Source organism: Paramormyrops kingsleyae, chromosome 5, assembly GCF_048594095.1.
Source record: "Paramormyrops kingsleyae isolate MSU_618 chromosome 5, PKINGS_0.4, whole genome shotgun sequence".
Classification (NCBI taxonomy): Eukaryota; Metazoa; Chordata; class Actinopteri; order Osteoglossiformes; family Mormyridae; genus Paramormyrops; species Paramormyrops kingsleyae.
The window spans coordinates 38,375,718-38,401,146 of NC_132801.1; the positions used below are offsets into that span (position 1 = coordinate 38,375,718).

At 45.1% G+C, this 25,429-nt stretch overlaps 2 protein-coding genes across 2 annotated transcripts in view; one reads left to right on the forward strand and one right to left on the reverse strand.

Annotated features, from left to right (window-relative positions):
* ccdc47 (coiled-coil domain containing 47) overlaps positions 1-5,908 on the forward strand; it is a 38,571-nt gene extending 32,663 nt beyond the window's left edge. The window contains exons 8-13 of the mRNA XM_072712726.1: positions 1,096-1,206; positions 1,446-1,531; positions 1,621-1,679; positions 2,778-2,887; positions 3,052-3,219; positions 5,133-5,908. Of these exons, the coding sequence (XP_072568827.1) occupies positions 1,096-1,206; positions 1,446-1,531; positions 1,621-1,679; positions 2,778-2,887; positions 3,052-3,219; positions 5,133-5,213 (615 nt within the window). The 3' untranslated portion in view covers positions 5,214-5,908. The remainder of the gene's footprint in view (positions 1-1,095; positions 1,207-1,445; positions 1,532-1,620; positions 1,680-2,777; positions 2,888-3,051; positions 3,220-5,132) is intronic.
* Positions 5,909-11,184: 5,276 nt separating this feature from the next.
* LOC111837750 (receptor tyrosine-protein kinase erbB-2-like) overlaps positions 11,185-25,429 on the reverse strand; it is a 44,620-nt gene continuing 30,375 nt past the window's right edge. The window contains exons 11-27 of the mRNA XM_072712719.1: positions 25,269-25,359; positions 24,915-25,117; positions 23,979-24,111; positions 23,684-23,774; positions 23,377-23,531; positions 22,840-22,887; positions 22,615-22,753; positions 22,328-22,450; positions 16,578-16,676; positions 15,321-15,506; positions 15,004-15,159; positions 14,422-14,497; positions 14,186-14,332; positions 13,770-13,867; positions 13,375-13,533; positions 12,949-13,297; positions 11,185-12,851 (exon numbers count right to left, since the gene is read on the reverse strand). Coding sequence (XP_072568820.1) covers positions 12,472-12,851; positions 12,949-13,297; positions 13,375-13,533; positions 13,770-13,867; positions 14,186-14,332; positions 14,422-14,497; positions 15,004-15,159; positions 15,321-15,506; positions 16,578-16,676; positions 22,328-22,450; positions 22,615-22,753; positions 22,840-22,887; positions 23,377-23,531; positions 23,684-23,774; positions 23,979-24,111; positions 24,915-25,117; positions 25,269-25,359 — 2,633 coding nt within the window. The 3' untranslated portion in view covers positions 11,185-12,471. The remainder of the gene's footprint in view (positions 12,852-12,948; positions 13,298-13,374; positions 13,534-13,769; positions 13,868-14,185; positions 14,333-14,421; positions 14,498-15,003; positions 15,160-15,320; positions 15,507-16,577; positions 16,677-22,327; positions 22,451-22,614; positions 22,754-22,839; positions 22,888-23,376; positions 23,532-23,683; positions 23,775-23,978; positions 24,112-24,914; positions 25,118-25,268; positions 25,360-25,429) is intronic.

The window sequence follows — 25,429 nt, forward strand, 5'->3', positions numbered from 1 at the left end:
GATAAGATCAGTATCCCACACACCAATTGCTAGATACAGTTTCAATCAAAAGTAATTGGACGAGTATCCTTGATCAACTTCCCCTTTCTCGTGAGAACATCTTCTGAGAACAAAATAAGTGGCCCACAGACTAATCGATAATGTATAAAACACATGTTGGACCACCTTTTCTTCTCAGGAAAGTCCATAAAAAAACAAAGTAAGCATCCTTGAACAAGGTTAGCATCTCATGAATCAGAAATAACAAGTGTCCTTGAACAGAATAAGTATCCCAGGACAAGAATTATTGGGACAAGATAAGCTGATTCTTCTCATGAGAAACAAGTTATACAGTTCAACCCTGACACAACAGTATTATGAGTGAATCATGGACGATATGGACGCTGTATCTGAATTTCAGGATGATTAGCCCACACATGGTCAGAATCGATCCACAGCTCAATCACCTCATATGTATGTCTGCTAGGTGGAGTTGGAGGTACTCCCCCAAATCGTGAGTAGTGAAGCCAGACAATTACTACCTCCCAAATCATCACAGTGACAGGGGAACATTCAACATATTTCTTTAATTCTATGCTACTAGGGCGACGTGGCCAGTTGTGGGGCCACCTGTAAGTTCGTCTTAATACATCAGCTATAAACCACTTAATTTTTGGAACAAATTAACACCACAGCCAAAGAGATTGTTTTACAACATTTAATCATCAGTGTACATATACGTAAGAGACCAACTCAGCAAAAAAAAAAAAAAAAAAAAGGCACAGGACCAGGGAAGAAAACTTTCAATCACAATTTAACGCAGTACCCATACCGGAGCAAAACATCATAATGATTATCATGCACTTGCACTGATGTGATCGTGTAAAATTTTAATTCACACACTCTCAATAAATGTAACCGCTTTGGTCATAGTCTGGAGCCCCGTAGTATTCTGCATGGTTGGCCTTTTTTTGGTGATACTTGGTAAATATGCCACTAGATTTTATTTTTTAAGGCTTTAAATAAGCATTCATTCATATATCGAAGGACTATGCACTGCCATCATTTGGGTGCATTATATTGGGTTTGTGACATTATTAATGGTTCTGTCCACAGAGTGAGTTCTGTGGTGACAAACCCAAATCTGGAGCCAAATACGGACTCCCGGAGCACCTGGTCATCTTGTCGGAGATGGGAGAGGTGACTGATGGAATGCTGGACACTAAGGTGAGGGCAGAGGAATATGTCTGGGGTGAGCTTGGCTATGCATATGCATGTTAAAGAGGACACCAGACTGGGGGATGGGCACGTGTTCAGCTTGATTTCCTCCCCCGGCGCTCTGTGTGGAGTATGCATGTTCACTCTCTGTGCTTTAAGGTCAAAAGGTGCTAAGGAGTCCTCCGCAGCTTACACACATACAGGCCATAATGCTATTTGGAAGCCTCTTCTCACCCAATCTGTTTCAGATGGTTCACTTTCTGGCCAACAACGCAGACAAAATCGAGTCTGTCCATTTCTCAGATCAGTTCTCCGGTGCCAAGCTCGTACAGGAGTACGTGAGTTTCCGTCAGGTCACTTCCTACTCATAGCCCTATGATAGCCTGTACTTGACTGATTTTTATGACCTTTTGTTTGTTTTAGGGAGGGTCAACCTTTAAAGATGCCAGAGTCAAGAAAGACACTACTTTTTACATTCAATGGTAAAAATAAACCTCATTCTCATCGCAGAGAACATAATGCCAATAGAAACAAACTTTTTGGGGAAAATGCAGCATTTTCAAATATAAATGTATATGTATCCACTAAGTCGATGCTAGTGCCAGTGCTGACAGTAAGCTGTTTCCCAGCTGTTGCTCAGATGGTACGACCTGAGAACTGGCCTGTATTTCCACTGGTTAAAAGCAACACTTATAACAGAGAGTGTGTAGGCACACAATGACGGACTGTTAGGCCAGAAAACGCTCGGGCAGAAGTCATGGGCAGAACAAGCCAGGCTTTATTTAAACCAGAGCGAGCAGGACCATAATCAGTCGGCAGGGACGTAGTCGAGCTCATGAAACAGGAAGGTCTGTGAAACAAGGAGGTCAATCTGTCGAAGATGGAGACAAGGGACTGAATTTGACACAAAGTGGGGATCTGGGGCAAAGGCGCAGGCACAGGACCACAACAGGTGGGTGGGGCTAGGGTGGCACAGGAGACGAGCAAAGAGTGCTTAGTATGTGACCACATGGGAGCAACGATACCTTGCATCGACTGCGAGGTCCCTGGGGAAAATAAAGAATTGTTTAAGACCAGCTCTTCTACTCGAGCCGGCATTCTCACGAGGGGGGAGGCGTGACCCAAACAAGTAGTGTGTTGATTTTTTGGATGGAGAATGTTTAGGCTAATTACGTGCTAGTTCTTAAGTTCACTTTAGTCAAAATGTTCTTTTCATAAAACATTATTAATTATAACTGATTTTCTGCGTTTTTGCTGTGTAGATTTTGCAGTTGTACAGAAGATGGGCATCACCCATTGTTCAGGCATATCCATGAACAAGCCATTATTGGGATACAGTAATCCCTGATTCAATCACCAGAGTGATTTGACTACATATGTCACCGTCTCAAACACATACTTAGCAGAGCAAGCACCAATTTTCAACTGTGTGTCTGTAAGGGAAGGCTGGCTACCAACAATGAATACAGAATAGTATGGCACCTTTAAACTTCTGTCGTCTCTGTGATTTGATTTTGTAGCTTAGCTCCTTAACTGAGAGGATAGGCCTGGTCCCCAATAATGTATGTTTGTGTGTACAGTTCCTGGCATGGGAAACGTGTCCCCCAGAGACATGGAGTCTCTGTTTCCCCTCATGGACATGGTCATCTACAGCATCGACAAAGTCAAAAAGTTCCGCCTCAACAGGGAGGTGAGCAACATTCCCAGTTCTGAATGTTTTCCTGTCACAATTCCAGTTTGTTTCTCTCTCTACCTCTGGAATCACAGCTTTCTTCATTGAACCTCCAGTTTGCTAAGGGTACAAGCTGTCATGATATTACACAGCTCTCTCCCCCCTTCACCCCCTGCCTCCAGGGTAAGCAGAAGGCCGAGAAGAACAGGGCTCGTGTGGAGGAGAACTTCCTGAAACTGACACACACTCAGCGTCAGGAGGCTGCCCAGACACGCCGTGAGGAAAAGAAGCGTGCTGAGAAGGAGCGTATCATGAATGAGGAGGATCCAGACAGACAGCGCCGCCTGGAGGTGCATCTGCCACTTTTTACCCTGCTGTTTTCATGTGGGCTTCAGGATTGACCAATGAGACTTCTCAATGCCAGCCTGGCAGCAAGCTCAGTACTCTCACCTCCGATATTTCAGTGTCCTTACCCTACCTGGGCGCAATCCTGCACCTGTCTTAGTAGCGACACACTGGAGTCTTTTATCACACAATTTCATTAGTGTTTATTAGGGATGCACAGATGCATTGTGATGAATAGATTCAAGTGGTGATTCAGCTCCATAATCTGTCACATTACAATCAGTTATAAACTATTTTGGGGGGCAAAATCCACCTTTTAAGATACTCTTACTTCCAGGTTGCATGCTGTCACGCTCATGTCCTACAAGTAGATTCTCAAAGTAGCAGCACTAGCATGAGAACTTCCAAAAAGTGTATGATAGCTTGGGAAGGCCCAATAATATTCATAACGGAAGCATTACCTGATCTCTGCTCTACGACACTTTTGGGAAACTCGCACATGTTATGTGGTACAGAACGTTGTCTGGTTGATATTTGTTCTACAATGCTTTTGGGAAACAGTTGTTTTTGCTAGCTACAGTCAAGATACTGACGTAGCTAATTGCTACCTTAGTAAAAAGTTATTGTTAGCCCTCAAGATGCATGATATTGGTTAACATATTGGTATAGGTTGAAAAATCAAGTTATCGATCTATCACTTATCGGTATTCAAAGATAGCAGCACCTGAGCTAAAGACACAGCTACTAAAATAATGGAGATTGGACAATCCGTCATTTTTCATTGTGGAATTTGGCTCATTCATTACTTGGGTCTCAAAGTAGCAGTCATAATTTATTTCTACGGCTGCACAATATCACCTCACGATTATATTGCGCATGTGCAAAAATCACCAGAACTTTAGGTGCCTAATGTAAACATTTTCCTGGATGCCGGCTTCTTGGTGCTATACGAACATTTACTTACACCCACAATTTGGTAAGCAGGTTAGTAATTTGGTTAAAATATTGAGAGGTGTATTGATGCCCAACAGCTGGCCTCTGGACAAATATTTACCCGTCATCGCGGGGCTCAGCGTGGACTGAGGACACCCTACTTGTAAACATGAGGCTCCCTGTGTGCTGATTATGGGGAGGGTGTCATCAACGCACGGCAAGCCCCATGTTTACAGGGAGGGTGTCATCAACGCACGGCAAGCCCCATGTTTACAGGGAGGGTGTCATCAGCGCATGGCAAGCCCCATGTTTACAGGGAGGGTGTCATCAACGCACGGCCAGCCCCATGTTTACAGGGAAGGTGTCATCAACGCACGGCAAGCCCCATGTTTACAGGGAGGGTGTCATCAACGCACGGCAAGCCCCATGTTTACAGGGAGGGTGTCATCAACGCACGGCAAGCCCCATGTTTACAGGGAGGGTGTCATCAGCGCATGGCCAGCCCCATGTTTACAGGGAAGGTGTCATCAACGCACGGCAAGCCCCATGTTTACAGGGAGGGTGTCATCAACGCACGGCAAGCCCCATGTTTACAGGGAGGGTGTCATCAACGCACGGCAAGCCCCATGTTTACAGGGAGGGTGTCATCAACGCACGGCAAGCCCCATGTTTACAGGGAGGGTGTCATCAGCGCATGGCAAGCCCCATGTTTACAGGGAGGGTGTCATCAGCGCATGGCAAGCCCCATGTTTACAGGGAGGGTGTCATCAACGCACGGCAAGCCCCATGTTTACAGGGAGGGTGTCATCAGCGCATGGCAAGCCCCATGTTTACAGGGAGGGTGTCATCAGCGCATGGGGAACCCTGTGTTGATGCCCTTCCTGTAAACGCAGGGCTCCACGTGCGCTGATGACTCCTTTCCTGTTACTACAAGGGTCCCCTTTGCAGTGATAACACTCAACTTGTTTCGCCATGTCATTCGCAGGAGGCAGCTCAGCGCAGGGAGCAGAAGAAGATGGAGAAGAAAATGATGAAGATGAAACAGATCAAGGTTAAAGCCATGTGAAGTCAGCATGGGGCAGACCTGAAATCATGGGCAAATTTTTGAGTATTCACTAAGAATGTTCCCAAATCAGTGCAGTTTCTGTTTTGGTTACTTACGATTCACATACCGTCAATTGTGTATTATAGGTTTAACTTTAATTTTTAAATTTTAAACATGCTTAAATATGGATGCATGCAGGAAAACTTTGATCACACAGCCTGATATCTCAAAATTCTAGAGAAATGTATTTCTCCTACCCATTTATATGGGTAGGACCTTAGTTATTTCACGCTGGTTATTAATCCATGGGTTTGGTGAATTAAGAGAAAGTTTAAAGCCTTTCAGGGACTGTTGTCTTAGAATGCTTAAATTTCTTCTGTTCATGTAAAATTTAAACCAGTGAACATTTAGGTGTTTGATTATAAATATTTATGCTTTCATACTATAAAAATTCAGCTGAATACATGTTTTTTACAAATGAAATAAAATGGCTTTATTTTTGTAAAGACTTAACTAAGATTTATCTAAACATACATTAAAACTGGACGTCCAGAACTTTTAAACATTTTCCAGGTTGAAAAAATGTATGGTGTCTTCCTCCTTCAGCAACCTGTTTCTGGTGTGTTGGAGGGTAAAGGAGTATAAAACTAACAATCCTTGTATGTGAAGTTTCCCATGGAGTATATGAACCAATACAATAAAATGTGTTAAACGGATAGAGGAATTCTTGCATGTGGGACATACAGGAGTAGCTTCTCCTGAAATCACCACCGGGTGGTTTTGGTATTTTCAGTTCACTTAGAAAAGCTCTATATCTTTGATCTGCATCATGTAGACAATTGGAAAATGGAAAAAGGTTTTTAATTATTTTGTAATTATAAATAATTTAAAAGCTTGGTAAAAATAGCTACCACTCTTTGTACAAGTAACAGAAGCACCACCTACCCTCCAGCATTCATTCACAAGTTGTGACGTTTTGTAAGTTAACCTTGCCATGGCTCTGTGACTGCAGGGAAATAGTGCAATTAAAGTTAAAACTCTTGGTCACTATGCTGTAAAATAATGGGAACATCCCAAATTTGCAAATCTGTTTTAGTACCTTAAATATTACACTCGCTTGGTGTTGCTGAATGTTCGCAACGCAACAGACGCTCCTCAGACACAGGGGGTCACATTTGCCCAGACAGCAAATAAATTTCTTAGAAGACAGAAGAAACAAATACCTCATGGAATTAATTTGGGATAAGGGAGCTTTCCCTTTGTACAAACTGTTTTAAATTAGCTGTAAAGGTAATGGCGAATGATCATTTGGTGTGACAGTCAATACTGTTACTATGTTATTTTCAAAGCTGCTGCCTCACCTTGCTGGGTTCAAACATGATTCACATTCTTCCTTAATTATTCAGCTGCCATTTTTCTTCCTAAAGAAAAGCAAAATGCTGAGCTGGAGCCTGAATTTCTACCGTGGGGTTATCAGATCCACAGCCCTGCTAAGGTCTATTTCTACTCTTATAGGAATCACATATTAAATATTACCTCAACATGCATTTAATAATCAATATATAAATATATAATTAATATACTTAATATTTCATCATAACCTTTCCAAACACTTACAGATGTTGCTTACTGCTTATTATATTACATACTACAAACAAATCACATGCTGTCTGTGAAAGATCAGAAAAAAAAATTTGCATTGAAGATGATGTAAAAACCAACAGACTGTTTGATTGTAGCATGTAGCCATGGTGAAACGGTAAGCACCAAGTAAGCTGAAAAGCGAAATACACAAACTGATGAAAAGAGAGAGAATAAAGCCCAACAATTAAACTAGTCATTTCAAACCTGCTACATAAAAACAAAAACTATACTGTCAAAAACATTTTTTTCCAAATGATATTAAGAAGCATGCATTCAATGTACAAGAGCTTATCCATAAGTGAATCATGTTTATGCCCAGAATGATGCACAATTTCAATACATCACAGTTACACTGGACTTTGCCTCAGAGAGGTGTCAGGTATCAGAAGCAGCTGCAGAAATACTACAAGTGATGTGCTCACCAGCCAGCTTATCACAGTAATCATTTGGCTGTGGCTTTCTGAAGAGCGTTGTGCCCTGCAGAAGGCAAGATCTGTGCCCAGGCATGTCCGATCCACGCACCTGCAGATCTGGCCTATGGGGTGAGTCGGTGCAGTGCTTCTGATCACATCCTGTTTATTCTTTTAAGTCTGAAAAGGGCTCAGACAAAAACAGTTCTGTGTTAAAAAATATTCCAAATGGCATCATCTGTAATAATAGTAATAAATAGTTATGTTGACTTCTAACGCCATGTTAGCAACTAGGGCTATAGTCATAGTCAGAGTATAGGAGTATTAAAACAGAGTAAATAACTCAAATGGTAAAAATTTCATAAGTATAAAGTATTATGAATCAGTTAAAACCTAAATAAGATGCTTAAGCCTCTGGCTTGACTTTACTCCATATAGCTTTTAAAAAAATCAGTAAAACGGTACCTTTGCCACAGAGAGTTCCAAAGAATGACAATACAATAAAATGTGTTATACAGTTAAAGAAATTCTTGCATGTAAGACATACAGGTGAAGCTTCACCTGAAAATAAAACGGTGAGTAGCCTAGTTTGCCCCATATGAGACTGTGTATAAATTCAAACCCAACAGGGGGCAGTGTGTGGCTCAGTGGCCTCAGCATGTTTGCGGGTCCTTGAGCAAGGCCCTTAACCCCCAGCTCCCTGGGCGCCCCAACAGGTGGCTGCCCTTTGCGGACATCTTGCTCTACAAAGAGCAACTTGAGGGAGGCGTAAAAAAGAATTTCCCCACGGGGATAATAGAGGATCGATTATTGTTATTAATCGAAAGATTGTCATCTTACCGATACTTGAGCTGATTTCATAAAGTTCATCATTCATGTGTTCATCCCATTCAGCTTGCTATATTTTAATTATATCAGAAACGAGTAGAGATTCAGAATCTGAAGGTGGTACTAAACACTACCATATACACTCACCTAAAGGATTATTAGGAACATGGTGTTTGACCCCCTTTCGCCTTCAAAACTGCCTTAATTCTACGTGGCATTGATTCAACAAGGTGCTGAAAGCATTCTTTAGAAATGTTGGCCCATATTGATAGGATAGCATCTTGCAGTTGATGGAGATTTGTGGGATGCACATCCAGGGCACGAAGCTCCCGTTCCACCACATCCCAAAGATGCTCTATTGGGTTGAGATCTGGTGACTGTGGGGGCCATTTTAGTACAGTGAACTGCAAGAAACCAATCTGAAATGATTCGAGCTTTGTGACATGGTGCATTATCTTGATGGAAGTAGCCATCAGAGGATGGGTACATGGTGGTCATAAAGGGATGGACATGGTCAGAAACAATGCTCAGGTAGGCCGTGGCATTTAAACGATGCCCAATTGGCACTAAGGGGCCTAAAGTGTGCCAAGAAAACATCCCCCACACCATTACACCACCACCACCAGCCTGCACAGTGGTAACAAGGCATGATGGATCCATGTTCTCATTCTGTTTACGCCAAATTCTGACTCTACCATTTGAATGTCTCAACAGAAATCGAGACTCATCAGACCAGGCAACATTTTTCTAGTCTTCAACTGTCCAATTTTGGTGAGCTCGTGCAAATTGTAGCCTCTTATTCCTATTTGTAGTGGAGATGAGTGGTACCCGGTGGGGTCTTCTGCTGTTGTAGCCCATCCGCCTCAAGGTTGTGCGTGTTGTGGCTTCACAAATGCTTTGCTGCATACCTCGGTTGTAACGAGTGGTTATTTCAGTCAAAGTTGCTCTTCTATCAGCTTGAATCAGTCGGCCCATTCTCCTCTGACCTCTAGCATCAACAAGGCATTTTCGCCCACAGGACTGCCGCATACTGGATGTTTTTCCCTTTGCACACCATTCTTTGTAAACCCTAGAAATGGTTGTGCGTGAAAATCCCAGTAACTGAGCAGATTGTGAAATACTCAGACCGGCTCGTCTGGCACCAACAACCATGCCACGCTCAAAATTGCTTAAATCACCTTTCTTTCTGAAATTCAGTTTGGAGTTCAGGAGATTGTCTTGACCAGGACCACACCCCTAAATGCATTGAAGCAATTGCCATGTGATTGGTTGATTAGATAATTGCATTAATGAGAAATTGAACAGGTGTTCCTAATAATCCTTTAGGTGAGTGTATATGAAATAAGGTGTTATCTACCTGTTCATCCCCAGGCACACTGCAATGACGTGGCACCCAACAAAAATGTATACTGTATTTCTGTACATCAGACTGACAATCACAGGATCTGTTTTCAGACCCGTATTCAGAATGAGGTTTTCAGAGGTTGCAAATAAGACATGGAGTCAGTGCAAATTAAATATGCCTTCTGTTTACAATCAGTAAAATCTGAACTTAACAGCAGGGCACAAGTTTCTGCTGTAAAAATAGAACTTTCCCCTGGTATTCAGATAACTGATATTCAGTTGCTTAACAGTGACTCTGTAGCAGAGACTCGACTTCCAGCTTTAGAGCCAACTGTATATATGGGGATGTGAGTTGGAAACCTTTCCTTAATGTCCAACAACTGCTCATGGAAAGAGTTTGGATGAGCCTGGGACTGTATTTTATTCGAGTCCAGTATATTTACTTTCTTTAGCTTCCAGAGAGGAATACTGCAGAAATGAGTCTGGTGTAGAATGTTCAGATCAATTTTTAGTTTTCCAAGTGAAGTTAGATTCTTAGTAAAAATGGTCTACTTTCATACAGACATAACAACCTTCAATGGAAAACAAAGGGATTTTTATTATTATTTTTTTATGCTTAGATGCATGCTCCAGGGCCAGTTTCAAGCCTCTATTTTCAATTGAGGGTTCATTAGCTTTCACATATAAACTTTAGATTAGGAAAATCTCAAAAGAAAGCCATATATCTTGGTGATGAACAGTGTCTACCAACTATACATACTAGTTCTTTGCTGAGCCAGAGACAATACTCCCATAATCCAATGTGGACTGACAGAACCAGCATGCGGTTACAGATGCAATGATACCAAGCTTTCATGACCTGTTTTGTTTTTGGTAAAACTTTTAAAGCATCTAAGCTTTTAAAAAAAAAAAATAAAAAAATAAAAAATTCATGTGGGATGAAAGACAACTCAAGACAAATGTGACCAGGATTTTTTTTTCTATCTACTTTAAAGGGATTTCCATCCATAAACAACTTTCATTATGATCATTATGTAATTTGCATAACTGGCAGAAGTGTGTACAGACTGTTCTTGTTTTAGTGAACCTGAGACCATTAATAACTAACTGTGCATCTGGTTTATAGTAAACTTAAGTTTCCTGTCTGTTGTATTCATGTTTTTCCTCTATAGCAATTGCAGACATAATTAACATAGAGGCTATAGTGAACATCAGCTCCAAAGTAGTAATATACATACATTATCTTAATTTAAAAATCACTTAAAAATGAAATAAGGATAATAAAATTCCAAAGAGATAAAGCCCGTTTTAGCATTCAAGGCCTAAATCTGGAAGTCAGTAGAGATGGTCACTTGTAAACATTTTGAAAAAGGTTGACATTAGGTATGCAAAGCCAGAACGATGGCATGCAGAATTTTTTAATGTTTAGCAGCATAATGACGACATCATACCTCTGTGGACTGGATTTACCTCAGAGCACAAGTTAGTTGGAGGAAGTATTTTATACACAAAGTAGTTTTTGTGAATAAATGGAAATAACCTGGTATAATTAAATTCTGACTAATGCAATATAACATAGCTAGCTAACAATTTTTTCTAATATTGATATAATAGAAATGTTTAAATATAAGCACTGGGAGAATGCAGTTAACTGAGCCACCCTCTCACTCACCCCACATGGCACAATACAATAGATTGGCGTCATTCAATGTGTCACACAAACCACAACCATTTACATTCCTCTCAGTCGAATACCAGTATTCATATTTGTTTTAAAATTAGTTTTTAATGTGCAGTCAAATTCTGCTTTGGCGATAAGAAATTATATTATTTTTTCACGTCACACAATACAGCCATATAAAACAGAATGCAGCTGCTACGGCCAATTCAAGTGTCTCTGAGTCTGTAAGCCTACCATCTTCGTATTGCGGAGGAACATTTTCATCTGAGTGGAAGTGACCCTGCCTAGCCTCCCAAAAAAATGTCGCCATTCAGGCGTCCAACCTGCGTCCTGCCACAGCAGCTTAAATGTTGATTATCGTGTTTAAATGTGCCTGATATTCTCTCCTCAGAACATTCCAACTCCAGAACATTGTGGTTTAATTCTTACCTACGTCTCTTCGGGTTTAGCCTTCCCAACTAAATAACTACTTGTCGAAAATGGCAACATCTTGACTGGGATCAGTAGGGCTCGTTTACATCCTTTAACTGTACATGTCTAGAAAGGTTACCCTTTTGCCCCGAAACACAGAGGCCGTGCCACAGTTGTCACCAGGCCGGGCTTTTTTGTAGAGGTCTGTCAGGATGCACGAGGCACTCCGCTGCCACCTGGTGACTGCCTGCTACACGGCGTCCATCTTGTTTTCACACGGCCATAAAGGGGTTCCGTTCCCAGCTGCGCCCTCGCAGTGGGTGAGGCCAGGGCCACTGCGTCAAGCTCAGCACCATTTCAAAAGCCCATCAATAGACAAACACGAATGCCATTTCCTCACACCCCGGGGCTCTGTCCGCTGATGCATAATGTCGGTCTTTCATGGACCAACAACAAGTGCCATACAGTTCTGAAAAGCGTTTTCTCATGAACAAAATAGACTTTGATTTTTGTCAGCTCTATTAGGTCCAAGACACCATAGTCTGCATGATAAAACACCAGTATAGTCTCTGGTATGGGAGGACAATTCTAAAATTATAAGTACTCTGTGTGGAGGAAGAACTGTGGGGGTGGGGTGCATATAATGGGGTAAATGAAGATAAAGGCGCCAGCAGAGCTCAAGTGTGTTCAAGCACTTTTTAAATGATCTCCTCCCAGTCAAAAATGGGACAATAGAAAGACACCAGGCAATTTTTATAAGTGCAACCAGGCATCCAGTGTTGGCTAACTTGTGATTCTGCCATGAAGAAGCAGGGTGACCTTTTCTTGTTGACACGCTGATGGGACGATATGGTGTGAAACAGAAATGTGAACAAATGACCAATCAGAATTTGCTTGCAGGTCACACGTGAGTATATAAGTGGGCTCAGTGTAAGCACTCCTCCTTTTCTGAAGCTCTCCTCTAGGGCACATTCCTCCCTGAGCCTCCCACCTCTGCCCCCCAGATGTGTTCAGGTGTGCCTTTTGCCAGTCCCAGGTACTCAGGGTTCTCTACTGCAGGTGTGACAAAGCCGTTGGTGAGGCTGCCATTGGTGAGGAGCAAGGGTGTGGGTGCTGTGGCCTTCTCGCCCCCGGCCTGAGTGTGCAGGCCTAGGTAGTAAGGACAGACCAACGCAGATGAGGTGCTGCCCAGGGGGATGATGTACTCCGGGTTCTCCACGCTGTTCCCGGAGCGCAGGCCGTTGAGGGGGTGCCGCACTCTGGTAGATGTCTTGCGAGGCAGGGTGCTGGAGTGGACAGGGGTACCTGCGGGGCCGTCTGCAGCAGTCTGGTTCACATATTCTATTGGGGGGGTGTAAAGTGGCAGTCTGTCTGAGCCTTTAGGCAGCTCATACACACACACACACACACACACACACACACAAAGAGCAGGTCTCACCTGGTTGCCGGCGAGCTCCACGGGGGAGGGTATGTGGGAGGCCAGGCAGCCTCGCACTCATGGCCCCCAGGTCGCCATTGGCAACCGTGGCCTGTGAAGGGTCATCGCAGTAGCGCCCCTGACTGCTGCAGTCTTCCGCCCCCGCATCCAGGAACACGGAGTCGGAATGGCCCCCTGCAGAATGATGGGACACGCTACGCGCCAGCGAGGGGTACCGGGGCACCCAAGGGCTGCCTGCGGGGGACCGGATGGCCAGAGCGGGGCACTGATCCTGCCCGAGGGTGCTGACAGATGAGTACAGGTACGCCCCCCCTGCTGAGGCCCCATCTTCCACACACTGCCTGGCGCTCTGTGTACACAGGGGAGACCCGGTTATCACCCTGCTTATCGATACCTCTTGTTATGACCCTGCGGGGCATTTCTGACCATGTGTGATGGGTGTCTGAAGGGCCCGTCCCTGGCTGCAGAGGCCGGCTGGGGCACCAGGTACTCCTCAGCATCCAGGAGCTCTCGCATGTCCCCCACCAGCAGCATGCGGAAGAACTGGCTGTCCACTGGGCTAGACTGGCTCATGTTCCCGTCATTCTGCGGGGAGGAAAGGAAGGGGATGCGTGCTGAATATCACAGATTCTATCATTCCAAAGGCCAATCTGCACAATATCATATCAAAATCCTGCTGGAGTAAGCACCCAATAGCCTCAGTACATTTCTGTTTAATTTGCATCGCAGCAGTGTGCCCCAGTCCCTGGATCCCCCCCCCCCCCTTTAACATTCTCCTGAGACACTGCAGCAGCAGGAAGGGATGAAGCTGATAAGCTCACCTGTATGACCACGTATCGGGGAGGGTCCCGGGCCATCGTGCTGAACTCTGTGACCAGCTCACGAAACTTGGGCCGACTTTCCGGATCAATCATCCAGCCTGCAGGTTAATGAATGCAGGTTAAGGCCTCTTTCGCTAGTGGGGAAACCGGCCCTTTACTGGCTGCTGCCATGGCAAGCCGGAAATTCCATGTGAAATTCCATGGGTAAAATATTATCTTTGCTGCGAAGTTCCAGGGCCCCCGCCCAGGTCCTTCCACCCCACATACTGAACCCCGAGCTATGGAGTCCAGAAACTATGAGCAAACTAGACATAATATAATGCAGTGGAGATTCTTTTGAATTTGTCTCCTCCATCACCAAAACTCATGAGGAAAACCCAGGAACATAATAAGCAGGTTGGCCAGTCTATACTCACACTTGACCATGATCATGTACACATCGATGGTGCAGATAAGGGGCTGCGGAAGTCGTTCCCCACCCTCGAGCAGCTCCGGGATCTGCCTGGCTGGAATCAGGTCGTAGGGTTTGGCTCCGAACGTCATCAGTTCCCAGATCGTCACCCCTGGGGACATGAAGTGCTCATGCTGAATAACATCAGCATATGGTCCAATATGTGCACTGCCAATGAGAGGCGCACAGGCACAGACTTACCGTAGCTCCACACGTCGCTCTGGTGCGTGAACTTCCTGTGTAAGATGGACTCCAGCGCCATCCACTTAATGGGCACCTGCACACAAAACCGACAGAGAGCTACTGATGCACGACAGGGTGCTTGGCGAAGGCACACTAATGATGACCCTCACCACAAAGAGTTACAGTGGAGGCGTGCGGGGGGGACACAGAGGACAAAAGCATCAGTCAGACAGGGTAGTGGGGGTGGGCCGAGTGCCAGCTAAATCACAATCTTAGCAAGACGGGCTACTGCTTTCTACTGCTGCTGCTCCTCAAGTTAGGGCTAAAAACCCAAACATTTGCTTCTAACAAATTCTAGGAAGTACAGTGTGATAGAGCTGCATGTTGGGATACACATCCATAACCCATTTTGGTCCAACTATGCGTATCCCATCTACAAACATTACAACACAACAAATAGGCCCTGTGACCTACACGGCCTGTGTGCAGAATATGTGGTCAGATGTGAAGAAAAAAGGAATACGAAAAGAGAACTGAAAGAGGCTTTGGACTGTGTCACCCAAGGCAGAGCAGACAGGAAGACGCCACGCGTTGCTGTACTTTGCCGCCTTCTGCATGGTACTCGGTCTCATCGATGTCGAGCAGGCGAGCCAGTCCGAAGTCTGTGATCTTGACATGGTTGGGATCCTTCACCAGAACATTGCGGGCAGCCAGGTCTCTGTGGACGAGCCGCACCTCCTCCAGGTAGCTCATTCCCTGTCCAGGCACATGGGGGTGTTTGTCCACATTCCGCTACCAAGCCTGGTCATCACCTGACCCCCCCTCCCCCCCCCGCCCTGCCCCAAGAACCCTGCCCCAAGAACCCTGCCCATGCTGTAAGCTCCAAGTCCTCTGATATCAGATGTGGGCTGACTCACCTTGGCGATCTGCACGCACCAGTTGAGCAGGTACTGGGAGCTGACACGCTCCTTATTCTCACGCACATAGTCCAGCAGGCAGCCATATGGCATGAGCTGGGTGACCAGCTGCACAGTGGATGTTAGACAGATGCCCAGCAAGCGGCAGATGTAGGGGCTGGCCACGCCCGCCATCACATAGGCCTCCTGCGGACAGAGCCATGGTTTCTCACTCTAGAGGAACACATTCACCGTATGTAAAGACGCTTCTCCACTGGCGTACAGGAACCGAACCATACCCAACACCATACCACGAACTGAGACTGCGTTGCCGGGTTTGGAGAGTGACAGTGACATAATCCCGAAGAAAAGCATATATACTGTCCACACGGTGTACATTAAGGTTTACTATGTGCTAAATTCTGCTAGCATGTGCGTGTGAATCGACGTGTTGTGTTAGCAACAAATGCTAGTGGAATTAGTATTCGCATGTGTAAATTTGCATTACATATCCATTCTGTTCAGCTGTTGCATACTACTGTTTTAAGTAGGAGGTTGGACATTTTCAAGTTCTGAGTTATCGGGAATGCATCAATACATTGTGATGTGCTATACTACTAATAATGAATAATGTATAGAATATGCCCTTTCAGATAATTCATGAATATTAAGTGCAGATCACTGTGCATCTCAACCAATCAGATGGTGATGACACAACCAGCTTGGTTTAGGCACACTCAGTTCTGCAATCTGTCAATACAGGTACAGCTTGCATACTTCACAATGGAAAACTGACAGTTTGTGGTACAGGTCAGGTTGATTCCTGGTGGCAGTGGAAAAGCACCATAACTCCTCCAGCTGGTCATTGATCACTATTTCACATTTTACACTTACAGTTATTAGCCAGCTGCTTTTCACTATAGCGACATACAGCAGCCTTGGAACTGGCATTAAGGGTCTTGCTCAAGGGCCCAATGGTGAGGTGTCATCACTCTGATAGTTACAGGATTCGAACCAGCAACATAACCTACTGACCACACACCACCCACATGTGCTCTTAAAGTTGCCCACGCTACAATTCATTAATAGGTTTAAAATGGGCTAAATTAAATAAAAGCACCCTTTTCAATGTGCATAAAGTGGATGTGAGGGATGCAGTTAATATTTCACATCATGCAGCTCAGGGCTCTGAATGGTAGCATTTAACAGCTGATGGAAAGGGACAAGCAAACCCCCCCCCCCCCCACAGGTGCATAAATGCAAGGTGTCCAGACTCACATCCAGGATGTCCTTGTTGGCCTTGGGCGAGGTGTTCTCCAGCAACACCTTTATAGCTACTTGGATTTTCACAGTCTCCCCATCAGGGGCCCACACCCCCTATGAGGGAAATTTGCGTTTGTTATTTGCTTTACATTTACATTCATTTTCACTTATTTATTTGGATCAACAATCTGCATTTTCACATTCTAGACATGTCCAACCAGAGAAACTCGCATAACATAGCAGGGATGGGCAGCTAGCATCTCGCAGGACGCAACCAGCCCTCTCCGCTCTTTTTCACAGCCTGCTTGCTGTGCACAAATATTAAAAGTATATTTTATGAATGAACAAAATAAAAACACTTTGAAATGAATTCTAGCATATCGTGCTGTTTGACCACTAGGTGGAACTGGAAACAGTTACCTGTAAAAATATAGAACACTTAGGGTGAGCTGAATATCTAGTTGAAACGAGTAGGTCTATCTAGTGCAAAGCCAACTGCCATCCCATCATTACTGACAAATATTCATGTCTGTCCACAGCGCTTCTTTCCATTTTCTGTTACATTGTGTGTGTTTTAAAATGTCTTGGTTAGCTGTAATTTTTCAGTCATATTGTCCAGACGTTATATCGCAATATATGGTATTCTGATGGTATTTTCAAGCAATATGTTGATTTGTTGTTAATATACTGTATAGGTGTATGTGTGCCTATGAATTTGTGGTATTTTATGCTGATTGAAGATGTTCTGCAGCCTACAGAAATTGTAGGGTTCAGTTTTAAAGATTATATATAAAACTGACTGCCCCCATCATTGCTGGTAATACATTTCATGGCTTGAATGAAGTTGCCCATCTCTGACTTAGACCCTGTTTACACTTGGTTCTAAAATGCATCTTGGGTGATCAGATCAGTAAACAGCAGTCACATGACCATTTACACCTGTGTCTATCACACATCTCCAAGGTGTCCAGCTGACCAATTGTGTTCAGACTTCATTACTGCCTACCAGAGCATGTAAGCGGAGCGTAGTGGAATTTGGTCAGAGCGCGGAGCGGTTTTTTAATTAAGGCTGGAGCGGTCGCTCTGTCTCGCTCCAATTTCGCTCCAATACCGCTCACGCTATGACTCTGAGGCATGCCCAGATCTACCCAGAATTCATCTGTATAATCAAGACTGTTACACAAATTGGCCAACATGGAATTAGCAAAGTTTTTCACAAAGGGTACTGAACCTGCATGAAGTTGGCCCCCCATATGTTTCAGATTTCAACCAAACTGGTCTCAATCGTATGTGCCGGATTGTGCCGTTAAATTTTTTTTTGTGCTGTTTTAGTTTCTGAGATATAAATGTTTGTTTACATGGTGACATCATCAGCGTGAAGTTGGCCAAAGTAGTTCTATTAGGATTTTTTGAATTTTGAACGCTGTCAGTGAAATTTGCAGTAGCAGCATAAACAGAAAAAAACAGGAATTTAAAACGTGGATGCTTAGCCTGTATATTCTTTAGGCTATTAAGCCCACTGATTCCTTTATTTTTAAGCCAATTTTTGTGTGGAATGCCATTACCAAACCTGTCCGTTGTTGCCTATATGTTGTTTAAAAATAAATATTTTTAAACAACATAGTGGCAATGTTGCCGTTGCTCATATTTCTTTATGATATTAGGCTTTGGTTTAAGGTGACATTTGTTAGGCATGCAGATTATTTGTCCCTCTTTTATTTATTTATTTATTTATTTTATTGCCCACCACCCCCCCTCTTCGGAGGACAACTTTATTTTACATTACATTCAAGAGCAAAGAGTGTGGCCGCTCCAAACTCACCAGTACCGTGGAAAAAGAAAAAAAAAAAAGAAAAACAGGGGGAGATACAGAAACAACAAGCGTAACAATAACAGACATCAATCAACATGGGGAGAGGGGGAGAAAAAAAAAAAAAGGTATACAGAAATAATAACACGAATAATGTAGGTGGGATGGAAAAAATTAAGTATAGGGGAATACACAATACAAACAACCATAAGAAACATAACACTCATTACAAGGACATCAAACAACAAAAATTATACATGTATATTTCAATTCCTATATCTATAACATACCCTAAAAAGTAAGAATAATAATGATATTGATCGCTCAACCATTCTTGTATGTATGTAAGTGTAGGTGTGACCATTTGATGCCGTCAGGGGAGGCGACAGCACCCCCATCCCCCCCCCCCCCCCAAGCCCAAGGCGAAGGCAGGAGAACCAGGCAACCCGAGAGGGAGCCAGCGAGGGACTAAGGGGGCGCCAACCCCCATACAGGGAGGACGGGCGGCGAGCCCCCCAGCCCCACCCGCAACCCCCCCACCGAGGCAGGCAGGTCCAGGGCCGAAGGGCCCCACCAACCGGTCCAGCCAGGCGGGGTCACCCCCGCCCCCCGGCCACCGCCCAGGCGAGGCAGAGGCTCCCCCCACGGCCCCCCCCCCCCAACCACCCCACAGCGCCCGAGGGCCCCGCGCCGGAATCGCCAACGGCAGACAACGACCCGCCCCCACCAGGCAACGGGCCTGGGCAGACCAGGCCCCCCAGCATGCGGGCGACCACCCGCCCTGGAGCCGGAGCAGCGGCCCCAGCAGATAGAGCCCACACCCCCAAACCCACCCACCCTAGCGCAGCGGCACAGGCGGAACCCAGAGGCCCCACCCCCCGATCCCCCCCCAGCGTGCCACCCACCCCGGGGGGGCAGAACCCCCCATCCCCCGCACCGGCGCCAACAGGCCAGGCCAGCGGCCACCCAGAGATACTGACCACACGCCCTCTTTTAAATTGGAGCGAGGGTGGAGCGATTTGACTGGAGCGGGAGGAAACTTTAGTGGAGCGAGGAGCGGTGTTGAGCGGAGCAGCTTGTGCGAATTAAGGAGGAGCGAGTGGAGCCAACAGCCTCGTGAGCGAAGAGCGGAAATTCTCACTGCTCCACTCTGCTCACATGCTCTGCTGCCTACATGACGTCCACTAGAAGGTCAAATGGCCCCATGCACAGTTACCATATTTTTCGGACCATAAGACGCACCTTTTCCTCCCCCAAAAGAGGGGAGAAAAAGTTACTGCGTCTTATGGTCCGAATATTGCTCTGCTCACATGCTTTAACCCTCTGGGGTCGAATGCATAGTTGGCGACGCAGGTACTTCTCGCGTCTATTTCAGTTTATCTCTCGCTGAAATCTTAATGTAGAATCATGAAAAAACGCTGGCTAAATCCATAATCTGTCTTCTTTTCAAAACGTCCATTGTCGGAAGTATTACAGTTTTTAAAATTAGGTTAAATCGGCAAAAAATTAAACTATGTCCCCTTACTTACTTACTTACTTACTTTATTTGTTAATAACAGTGATAATGGTTCTTAATGCTGCTGTTGACTACTGTTCACTGTACATGGTTGACGTAAAATATTGTAGGACACTATTTGGTTCAGAATCTTTTTTTTAGAACATAAGAACATAAGAACTATACAAACGAGAGGAGGCCATTCGGCCCATCAAGCTCGCTTGGGGAGAACTTAACTAATAGCTCAGAGTTGTTCAAATCTTATCTAGCTCTGATTTAAAGGAACCCAAGGATTCAGCTTGCACTACGTTATCAGGAAGACTATTCCATACTCTGACTACACGCTGTGTAAAGAAGTGCTTCCTTAAATCCAGTTTGAAATGTTCTCCCGCTAATTTCCACCTATGGCCACGAGTTCTTGTATTTGAACTAATGCTGAAGTAACTATTCGGTTGAACAGCATCCAAACCTGTTAGAATCTTATAGACCTGGATCATGTCCCCCCTCAGTCTCCTTTGCTTGAGGCTGAACAGATTTAGCTCAAATAACCTTTCCTCGTATGATATTCCTCTAAGACCAGGAATCATTCTTGTGGCCCTACGCTGTACCTTTTCTAAGGCCGCTATGTAAGATATGGTGGCCAAACCTGTACACAATATTCTAGGTGAGGTCTCACCAAGGAATTGTATAATCTTAGCATTACCTCCCTTGACTTAAACGCCACACACCTGGAGATATACCCCAACATCCTATTGGCCTTTTTTTATTGCTTCCCCGCACTGGCGAGAATGAAACATGGAAGGATCAACATACACACCAAGGTCTTTCTCATAATCAGCTACCTTTATTTCAGTAGGTCCCATAAAATACCTGTACTTTATATTTCTGCTCCCTACATGGAGTACCTTACATTTGTCTATGTTAAATTTCATCTGCCAGGTATCGGCCCAGTCACTAATTAAATCAAGATCCCGCGTAGCTGCTGAGCCGCTAGTTCAGTATCTGCTACACCACCCACCTTGGTGTCATCTGCAAATTTCACCAGTTTACTGTATATATTGGTGTCTATATCATTTATGTAAATTAGGAACAAAAGTGGTCCTAAAATTGAACCCTGCGGTACCCCACTAAGAACGCAGGCCCACTGTGACATTGAGCCTCTTATAACTACTCGCTGCTTCCTAGCCGTTAACCAGTTATCAATCCAGGTCGCTACAGTTCCTAAAATACCTGTCGCTTTGAGTTTAAGTGAGAGCCTCTTGTGGGGAACAACATCAAAAGCCTTTTGGAAATCTAAGTAGATGACATCATAGGCCTTCTTATCATCAACTTCCTGAGTAGCTTCCTCAAAAAACTCCAACAGATTTGTTAAACAGGATCTACCTCTCCTAAATCCATGCTGGCTATCCCTCAAAATGTTATTTGAGTCCAGGTAATCTACCATTTTCTCTTTGATTATAGCCTCCATAACTTTACCAGTTATACAAGTTAGACTGATTGGCCTATAGTTTGACAAATTACTTCTATCCCCTTTTCTTCATTTCCCTCCCCTACAACTAGGTGCGTCTTATGGTCCGGTGCGTCTTATGGTCCGAAAAATACGGTATGTCGTTTTCTGTCACCAGACAAGTGCCAGATATGTTTATGCTTCAAGAACTAATACACATGTATGGACTATTCCAACTGTACATTAGTGCTGCTCTCCATTTTTTCGAGTTGGCATGCTGTGACCAAAATAACCATCACGTCTTGCATTGATGATGTATTTTCTTGTGACACATAGTCGGGGATGCATCAGGACGCATTAGCATTTACACTACAAACAATACATGGTCAGATGTGTCCCAGACCATCACAACGAGTGGTCTGAGTGACCAAATTACAATGTGTCTTTTACACTTGTATTTTCTGTTGTCCACTTGTGCTCCAAACACCCAAAACACATTTTAAAACCAAGTGTAAGCAGAACTTTAGTCTTCAAACCCTTTATAAAGTATCATTTCACTGAAGCATTTTCAAGTTAATTGCCCTTTAATTACCCAGTAATTTTAAGTAAATTACCCTGTTCAAAGATTCTAGGGCAGCCTGACCTATCTTTGAAGTACAACTTTAATTGCTATGGTAGCAGTGTGTGCCTATGGCTGTGTGTGTGTGTGTGTGTGACTGGGTTTACCTATCCTTATGGAGACATAATGTCCCCATAACGTGATAAATATCCGGTTTTTTTCCCCTTATGGGGACCGGTTTCCTCTATTTTATAAAAATCGGTGACTGCTATGAAAAAACTAAAAATGCAAAAACTCTTGTATTTTGTTAGGTTACTTATGGTTATGGTTAGGGCAGGGTAGGGGTTAAGGTTGTCATAGTTAGCGTTAGCATTTTTCCCATGAATGAATGAGTGGTCACCATAAGGATATGTATACCCTACATGTGTGTGTGTGTGTGTGGTCATGTACACACCTTATAGACCGTGCCGAAGGCCCCGGACCCCAGGACCCGGACCTTCTTCAGCTCAGTCTCTTTCAAGATGCGTATCTGGGCCTGGTTGGGCACAGCGCCACTGGGGGTCAGCGGCTCCACCAGCTGGAGGGCGAGGGAAGCGCAGGTCCAGCGTGAAACACAAGCACCTCGGGGGCAGCCCCATAACTGCTGTTTAACCTGCGCTGCTGCATTACAGTCTGAGCTAGACGGAGAGCCTGAAAACAATGGCTGCTTTAAACAGAAGCTAATAGGCGCCGCCTTCCTACCTCGTGCTCTTGCAGGATCCTCCTCAGTGTCTTCTTCCTTCTCAGGTGTCTCTGTCGGCGCAGGAGGAACAACAGCACTGCCAGCAGGATGAGGAGGAGGAAGACTCCACCCACAGCCGTTGCCACAGAGGTGCCCAGCCTATGGGAAAGCAGCAGCAGACAAAGTGCTAGTATTACTCGCACCGGCAAATCCATCCACTGGAGCCGGCGATGAGGGATGCTCACCATGCCTTCTGGGTAATGGGGCAGCCACGCTCATCCAACACACTGCATCTGAAACACGGGGTGGGGGGATCAGGTCACATGGGAGAAGGCCAGTCTGCAGGGTACCATGCAGGAAGACTCACAGGTTTGGATATCCCAAGATTACTAGGGTTACTACTGTCTGGTAGTATCTGGCTATGAACAGCTGTATGATGCACCAAAAAATTTCCCTATTACTGAGCGCTTTCCTTTGTCTGAGCAAACAAGGCAAGCTTCCCAGCACTGTTAGCCCCAAAAATGAAAATTCATTAGCATTAAATGCAATTTACTCAGACAAAGCCAACAGAAGGGACTTAATGAAGTTTAAGAATTCCGTACCTAACGTTCATATTCCATCCATCCATCCATCCGGTAGTGGGGGGAGGGGATTAATGTTAATTTTGTACAGATATTATCTCCAACACACCCAGTACATACAGATCAGGCTGACCCAATCCGTATCATTAAGGCATCTTCCCCCGATAACATTTTCCGCTTAGCAGTGGGTGCTGAACTCACGGTGGGGAGCAGCTGGTGCCGCAGGGCAGGCAGTGCCTGGTGGCATTGGCGTATTTCCACACAGCGTGCTGGTCCTCCTTGGCTCTGCTGGGACAGCTCTGCACACACGCCTCCCCATCCTGGAAGTGACGGCACTCTAGGCACTGGTGCGCACCCTGCCGGCAAAAAGGCAGCCAATGGTAAGCAAAGCTTGGGTGGTGCCTGTGGAAAAGCAGTGGAACGGTAGGCAATGAAAGCTAGAGGATGGCCCCGCCCTTGCCTGGCCACACCCACAGGCAGCCCCATCAGCCCCAGGCCGCTCCCTCACCTGGCCGTAACAGGAGGCGGTGCCATTTAACAGCAAGCACTCAGAGTGGCAGGGGACACAGACGGAGCCGTTGCTGTACTCGCGTTCCACCCTGGACAGAAGATGGAGTGGAACCACTTACCATAAGTGGCCATATTTGATTCTGTTTCCATTCAGCATGCAAACACTTTGAGATTCATTTTCTTGAATGTATAATATATTAAAGGATAATTTGGGTGGGTGTTCCAGTACATTGTGTTTGTGGCTGTATGTGTGATATGTTCACCCCATTCACCTAGCTCCTCCCCCTTCTCACCCCTGCAGGACGTTACACTCCTTCACACACTCTGTGCCACGCCGGTACTTCAGGCAGGACACACACTGTCCAGCTCCAGGTCCCCAGCACCTGCTGTCCGCACAGAGGGGGTGGCAAACGTGCCCTTCAGCGGCTGTGTGGGACAATGGAGGGGCGTGGGTTTGCACAAAGACAACATGAGGAGACGACATCGGAGAAAAACTGAAGCTGGTGCCCAGACAAAAAAAGCAGCTTTAAAATGGGTGCACATGCTGCTCTTGTATGGAAAATCAGCACACACTTCAAAACTGTATTCTTCATATGGTCACACCATGGTCAAACAATAAAAAAGCACAAGGGGAAAGAAACAAGAAGAGTAACTTTAAATGAAATGCCGAACCTGCGCCAGAGTCATGCTAAATGGCACAATAATAATCTTCTCAAACCAGTTTAAAGCTTCAAGCTGCATGATTGGCTGGTGTTGTTGCTACACATTCTCACAGCTCGCCGAATGATCAAGACGAGCCGCACGGTATAGACTCACAGCAACTGAATCAGTGCCAGGATTTCCCAGACTGAGGTGAAAGATAATAACACCCATAAAGACACTGGAAATGCGCAGACAGATTCCTGCCCAGCCTCCAGTGCTGGATAGAAAACTGAGAACACTCAGCTGAATCCAGGCAATCATCACACACTCAAACAGATTAGGCATGTAAATCTTTGTGGGGACTCTCCATTAATTTCTATGGGCAAAACCCTAAAACTTGACAACCTTAACCATAAGTAGCCAAACAAAATGCAAGATATTTGTAGTTTTTTTTGTTTGTAGTGACAGATTTTTATAAAATTCAGTTTCCCCTTGTGGGGACCAAAAAATGGTCACCACACCATCCAAATAATTTATGACATTGTGGGATACACACACAAAGTGCAAAGGTGGGGGGGGTACTATACCGCAGTCCTCTGGGTTATGATTTTGGGTGACGATGAGGTATGTCTGCTGCTCCGCCGGCAGCAGCGCCCCCCATGGTGCAGATGAGGTATAGCACAGCTGGCTGTTGTTGTGCACCAGAATGAGGCCCCCGCTGACACTGCGAAGAGAGCGCAGGCCAAGGGACGTGATGTGCAGGGACTGCACACCCAGCGAGAAGATGCCTCTGAAATGGGGGAGTCAGATAAGTAAAACATACTAATGCCAACATGCTGTAGCTTAGCCACCCAGCCACTCTAATGCAGATGTGCATAAAGCTCAGCTATGCGCAATGGTGCCATTATGCTGCCTTTATGCTGCCTTTATGCTGCCTTTACCTGTACAGCATTCGCCCTCTGATCACCTCCAGCTTCTCAAAGATGCTGAGATCCATCCAGCCACTGGGCCAGGCCTCAATGTACAGGTATCCTGGCAATCGCGACAAGACGAGCAGTTAACACAGCTCTCCGCCCAGTGCCCCCCTCGACCCCCAACCGGT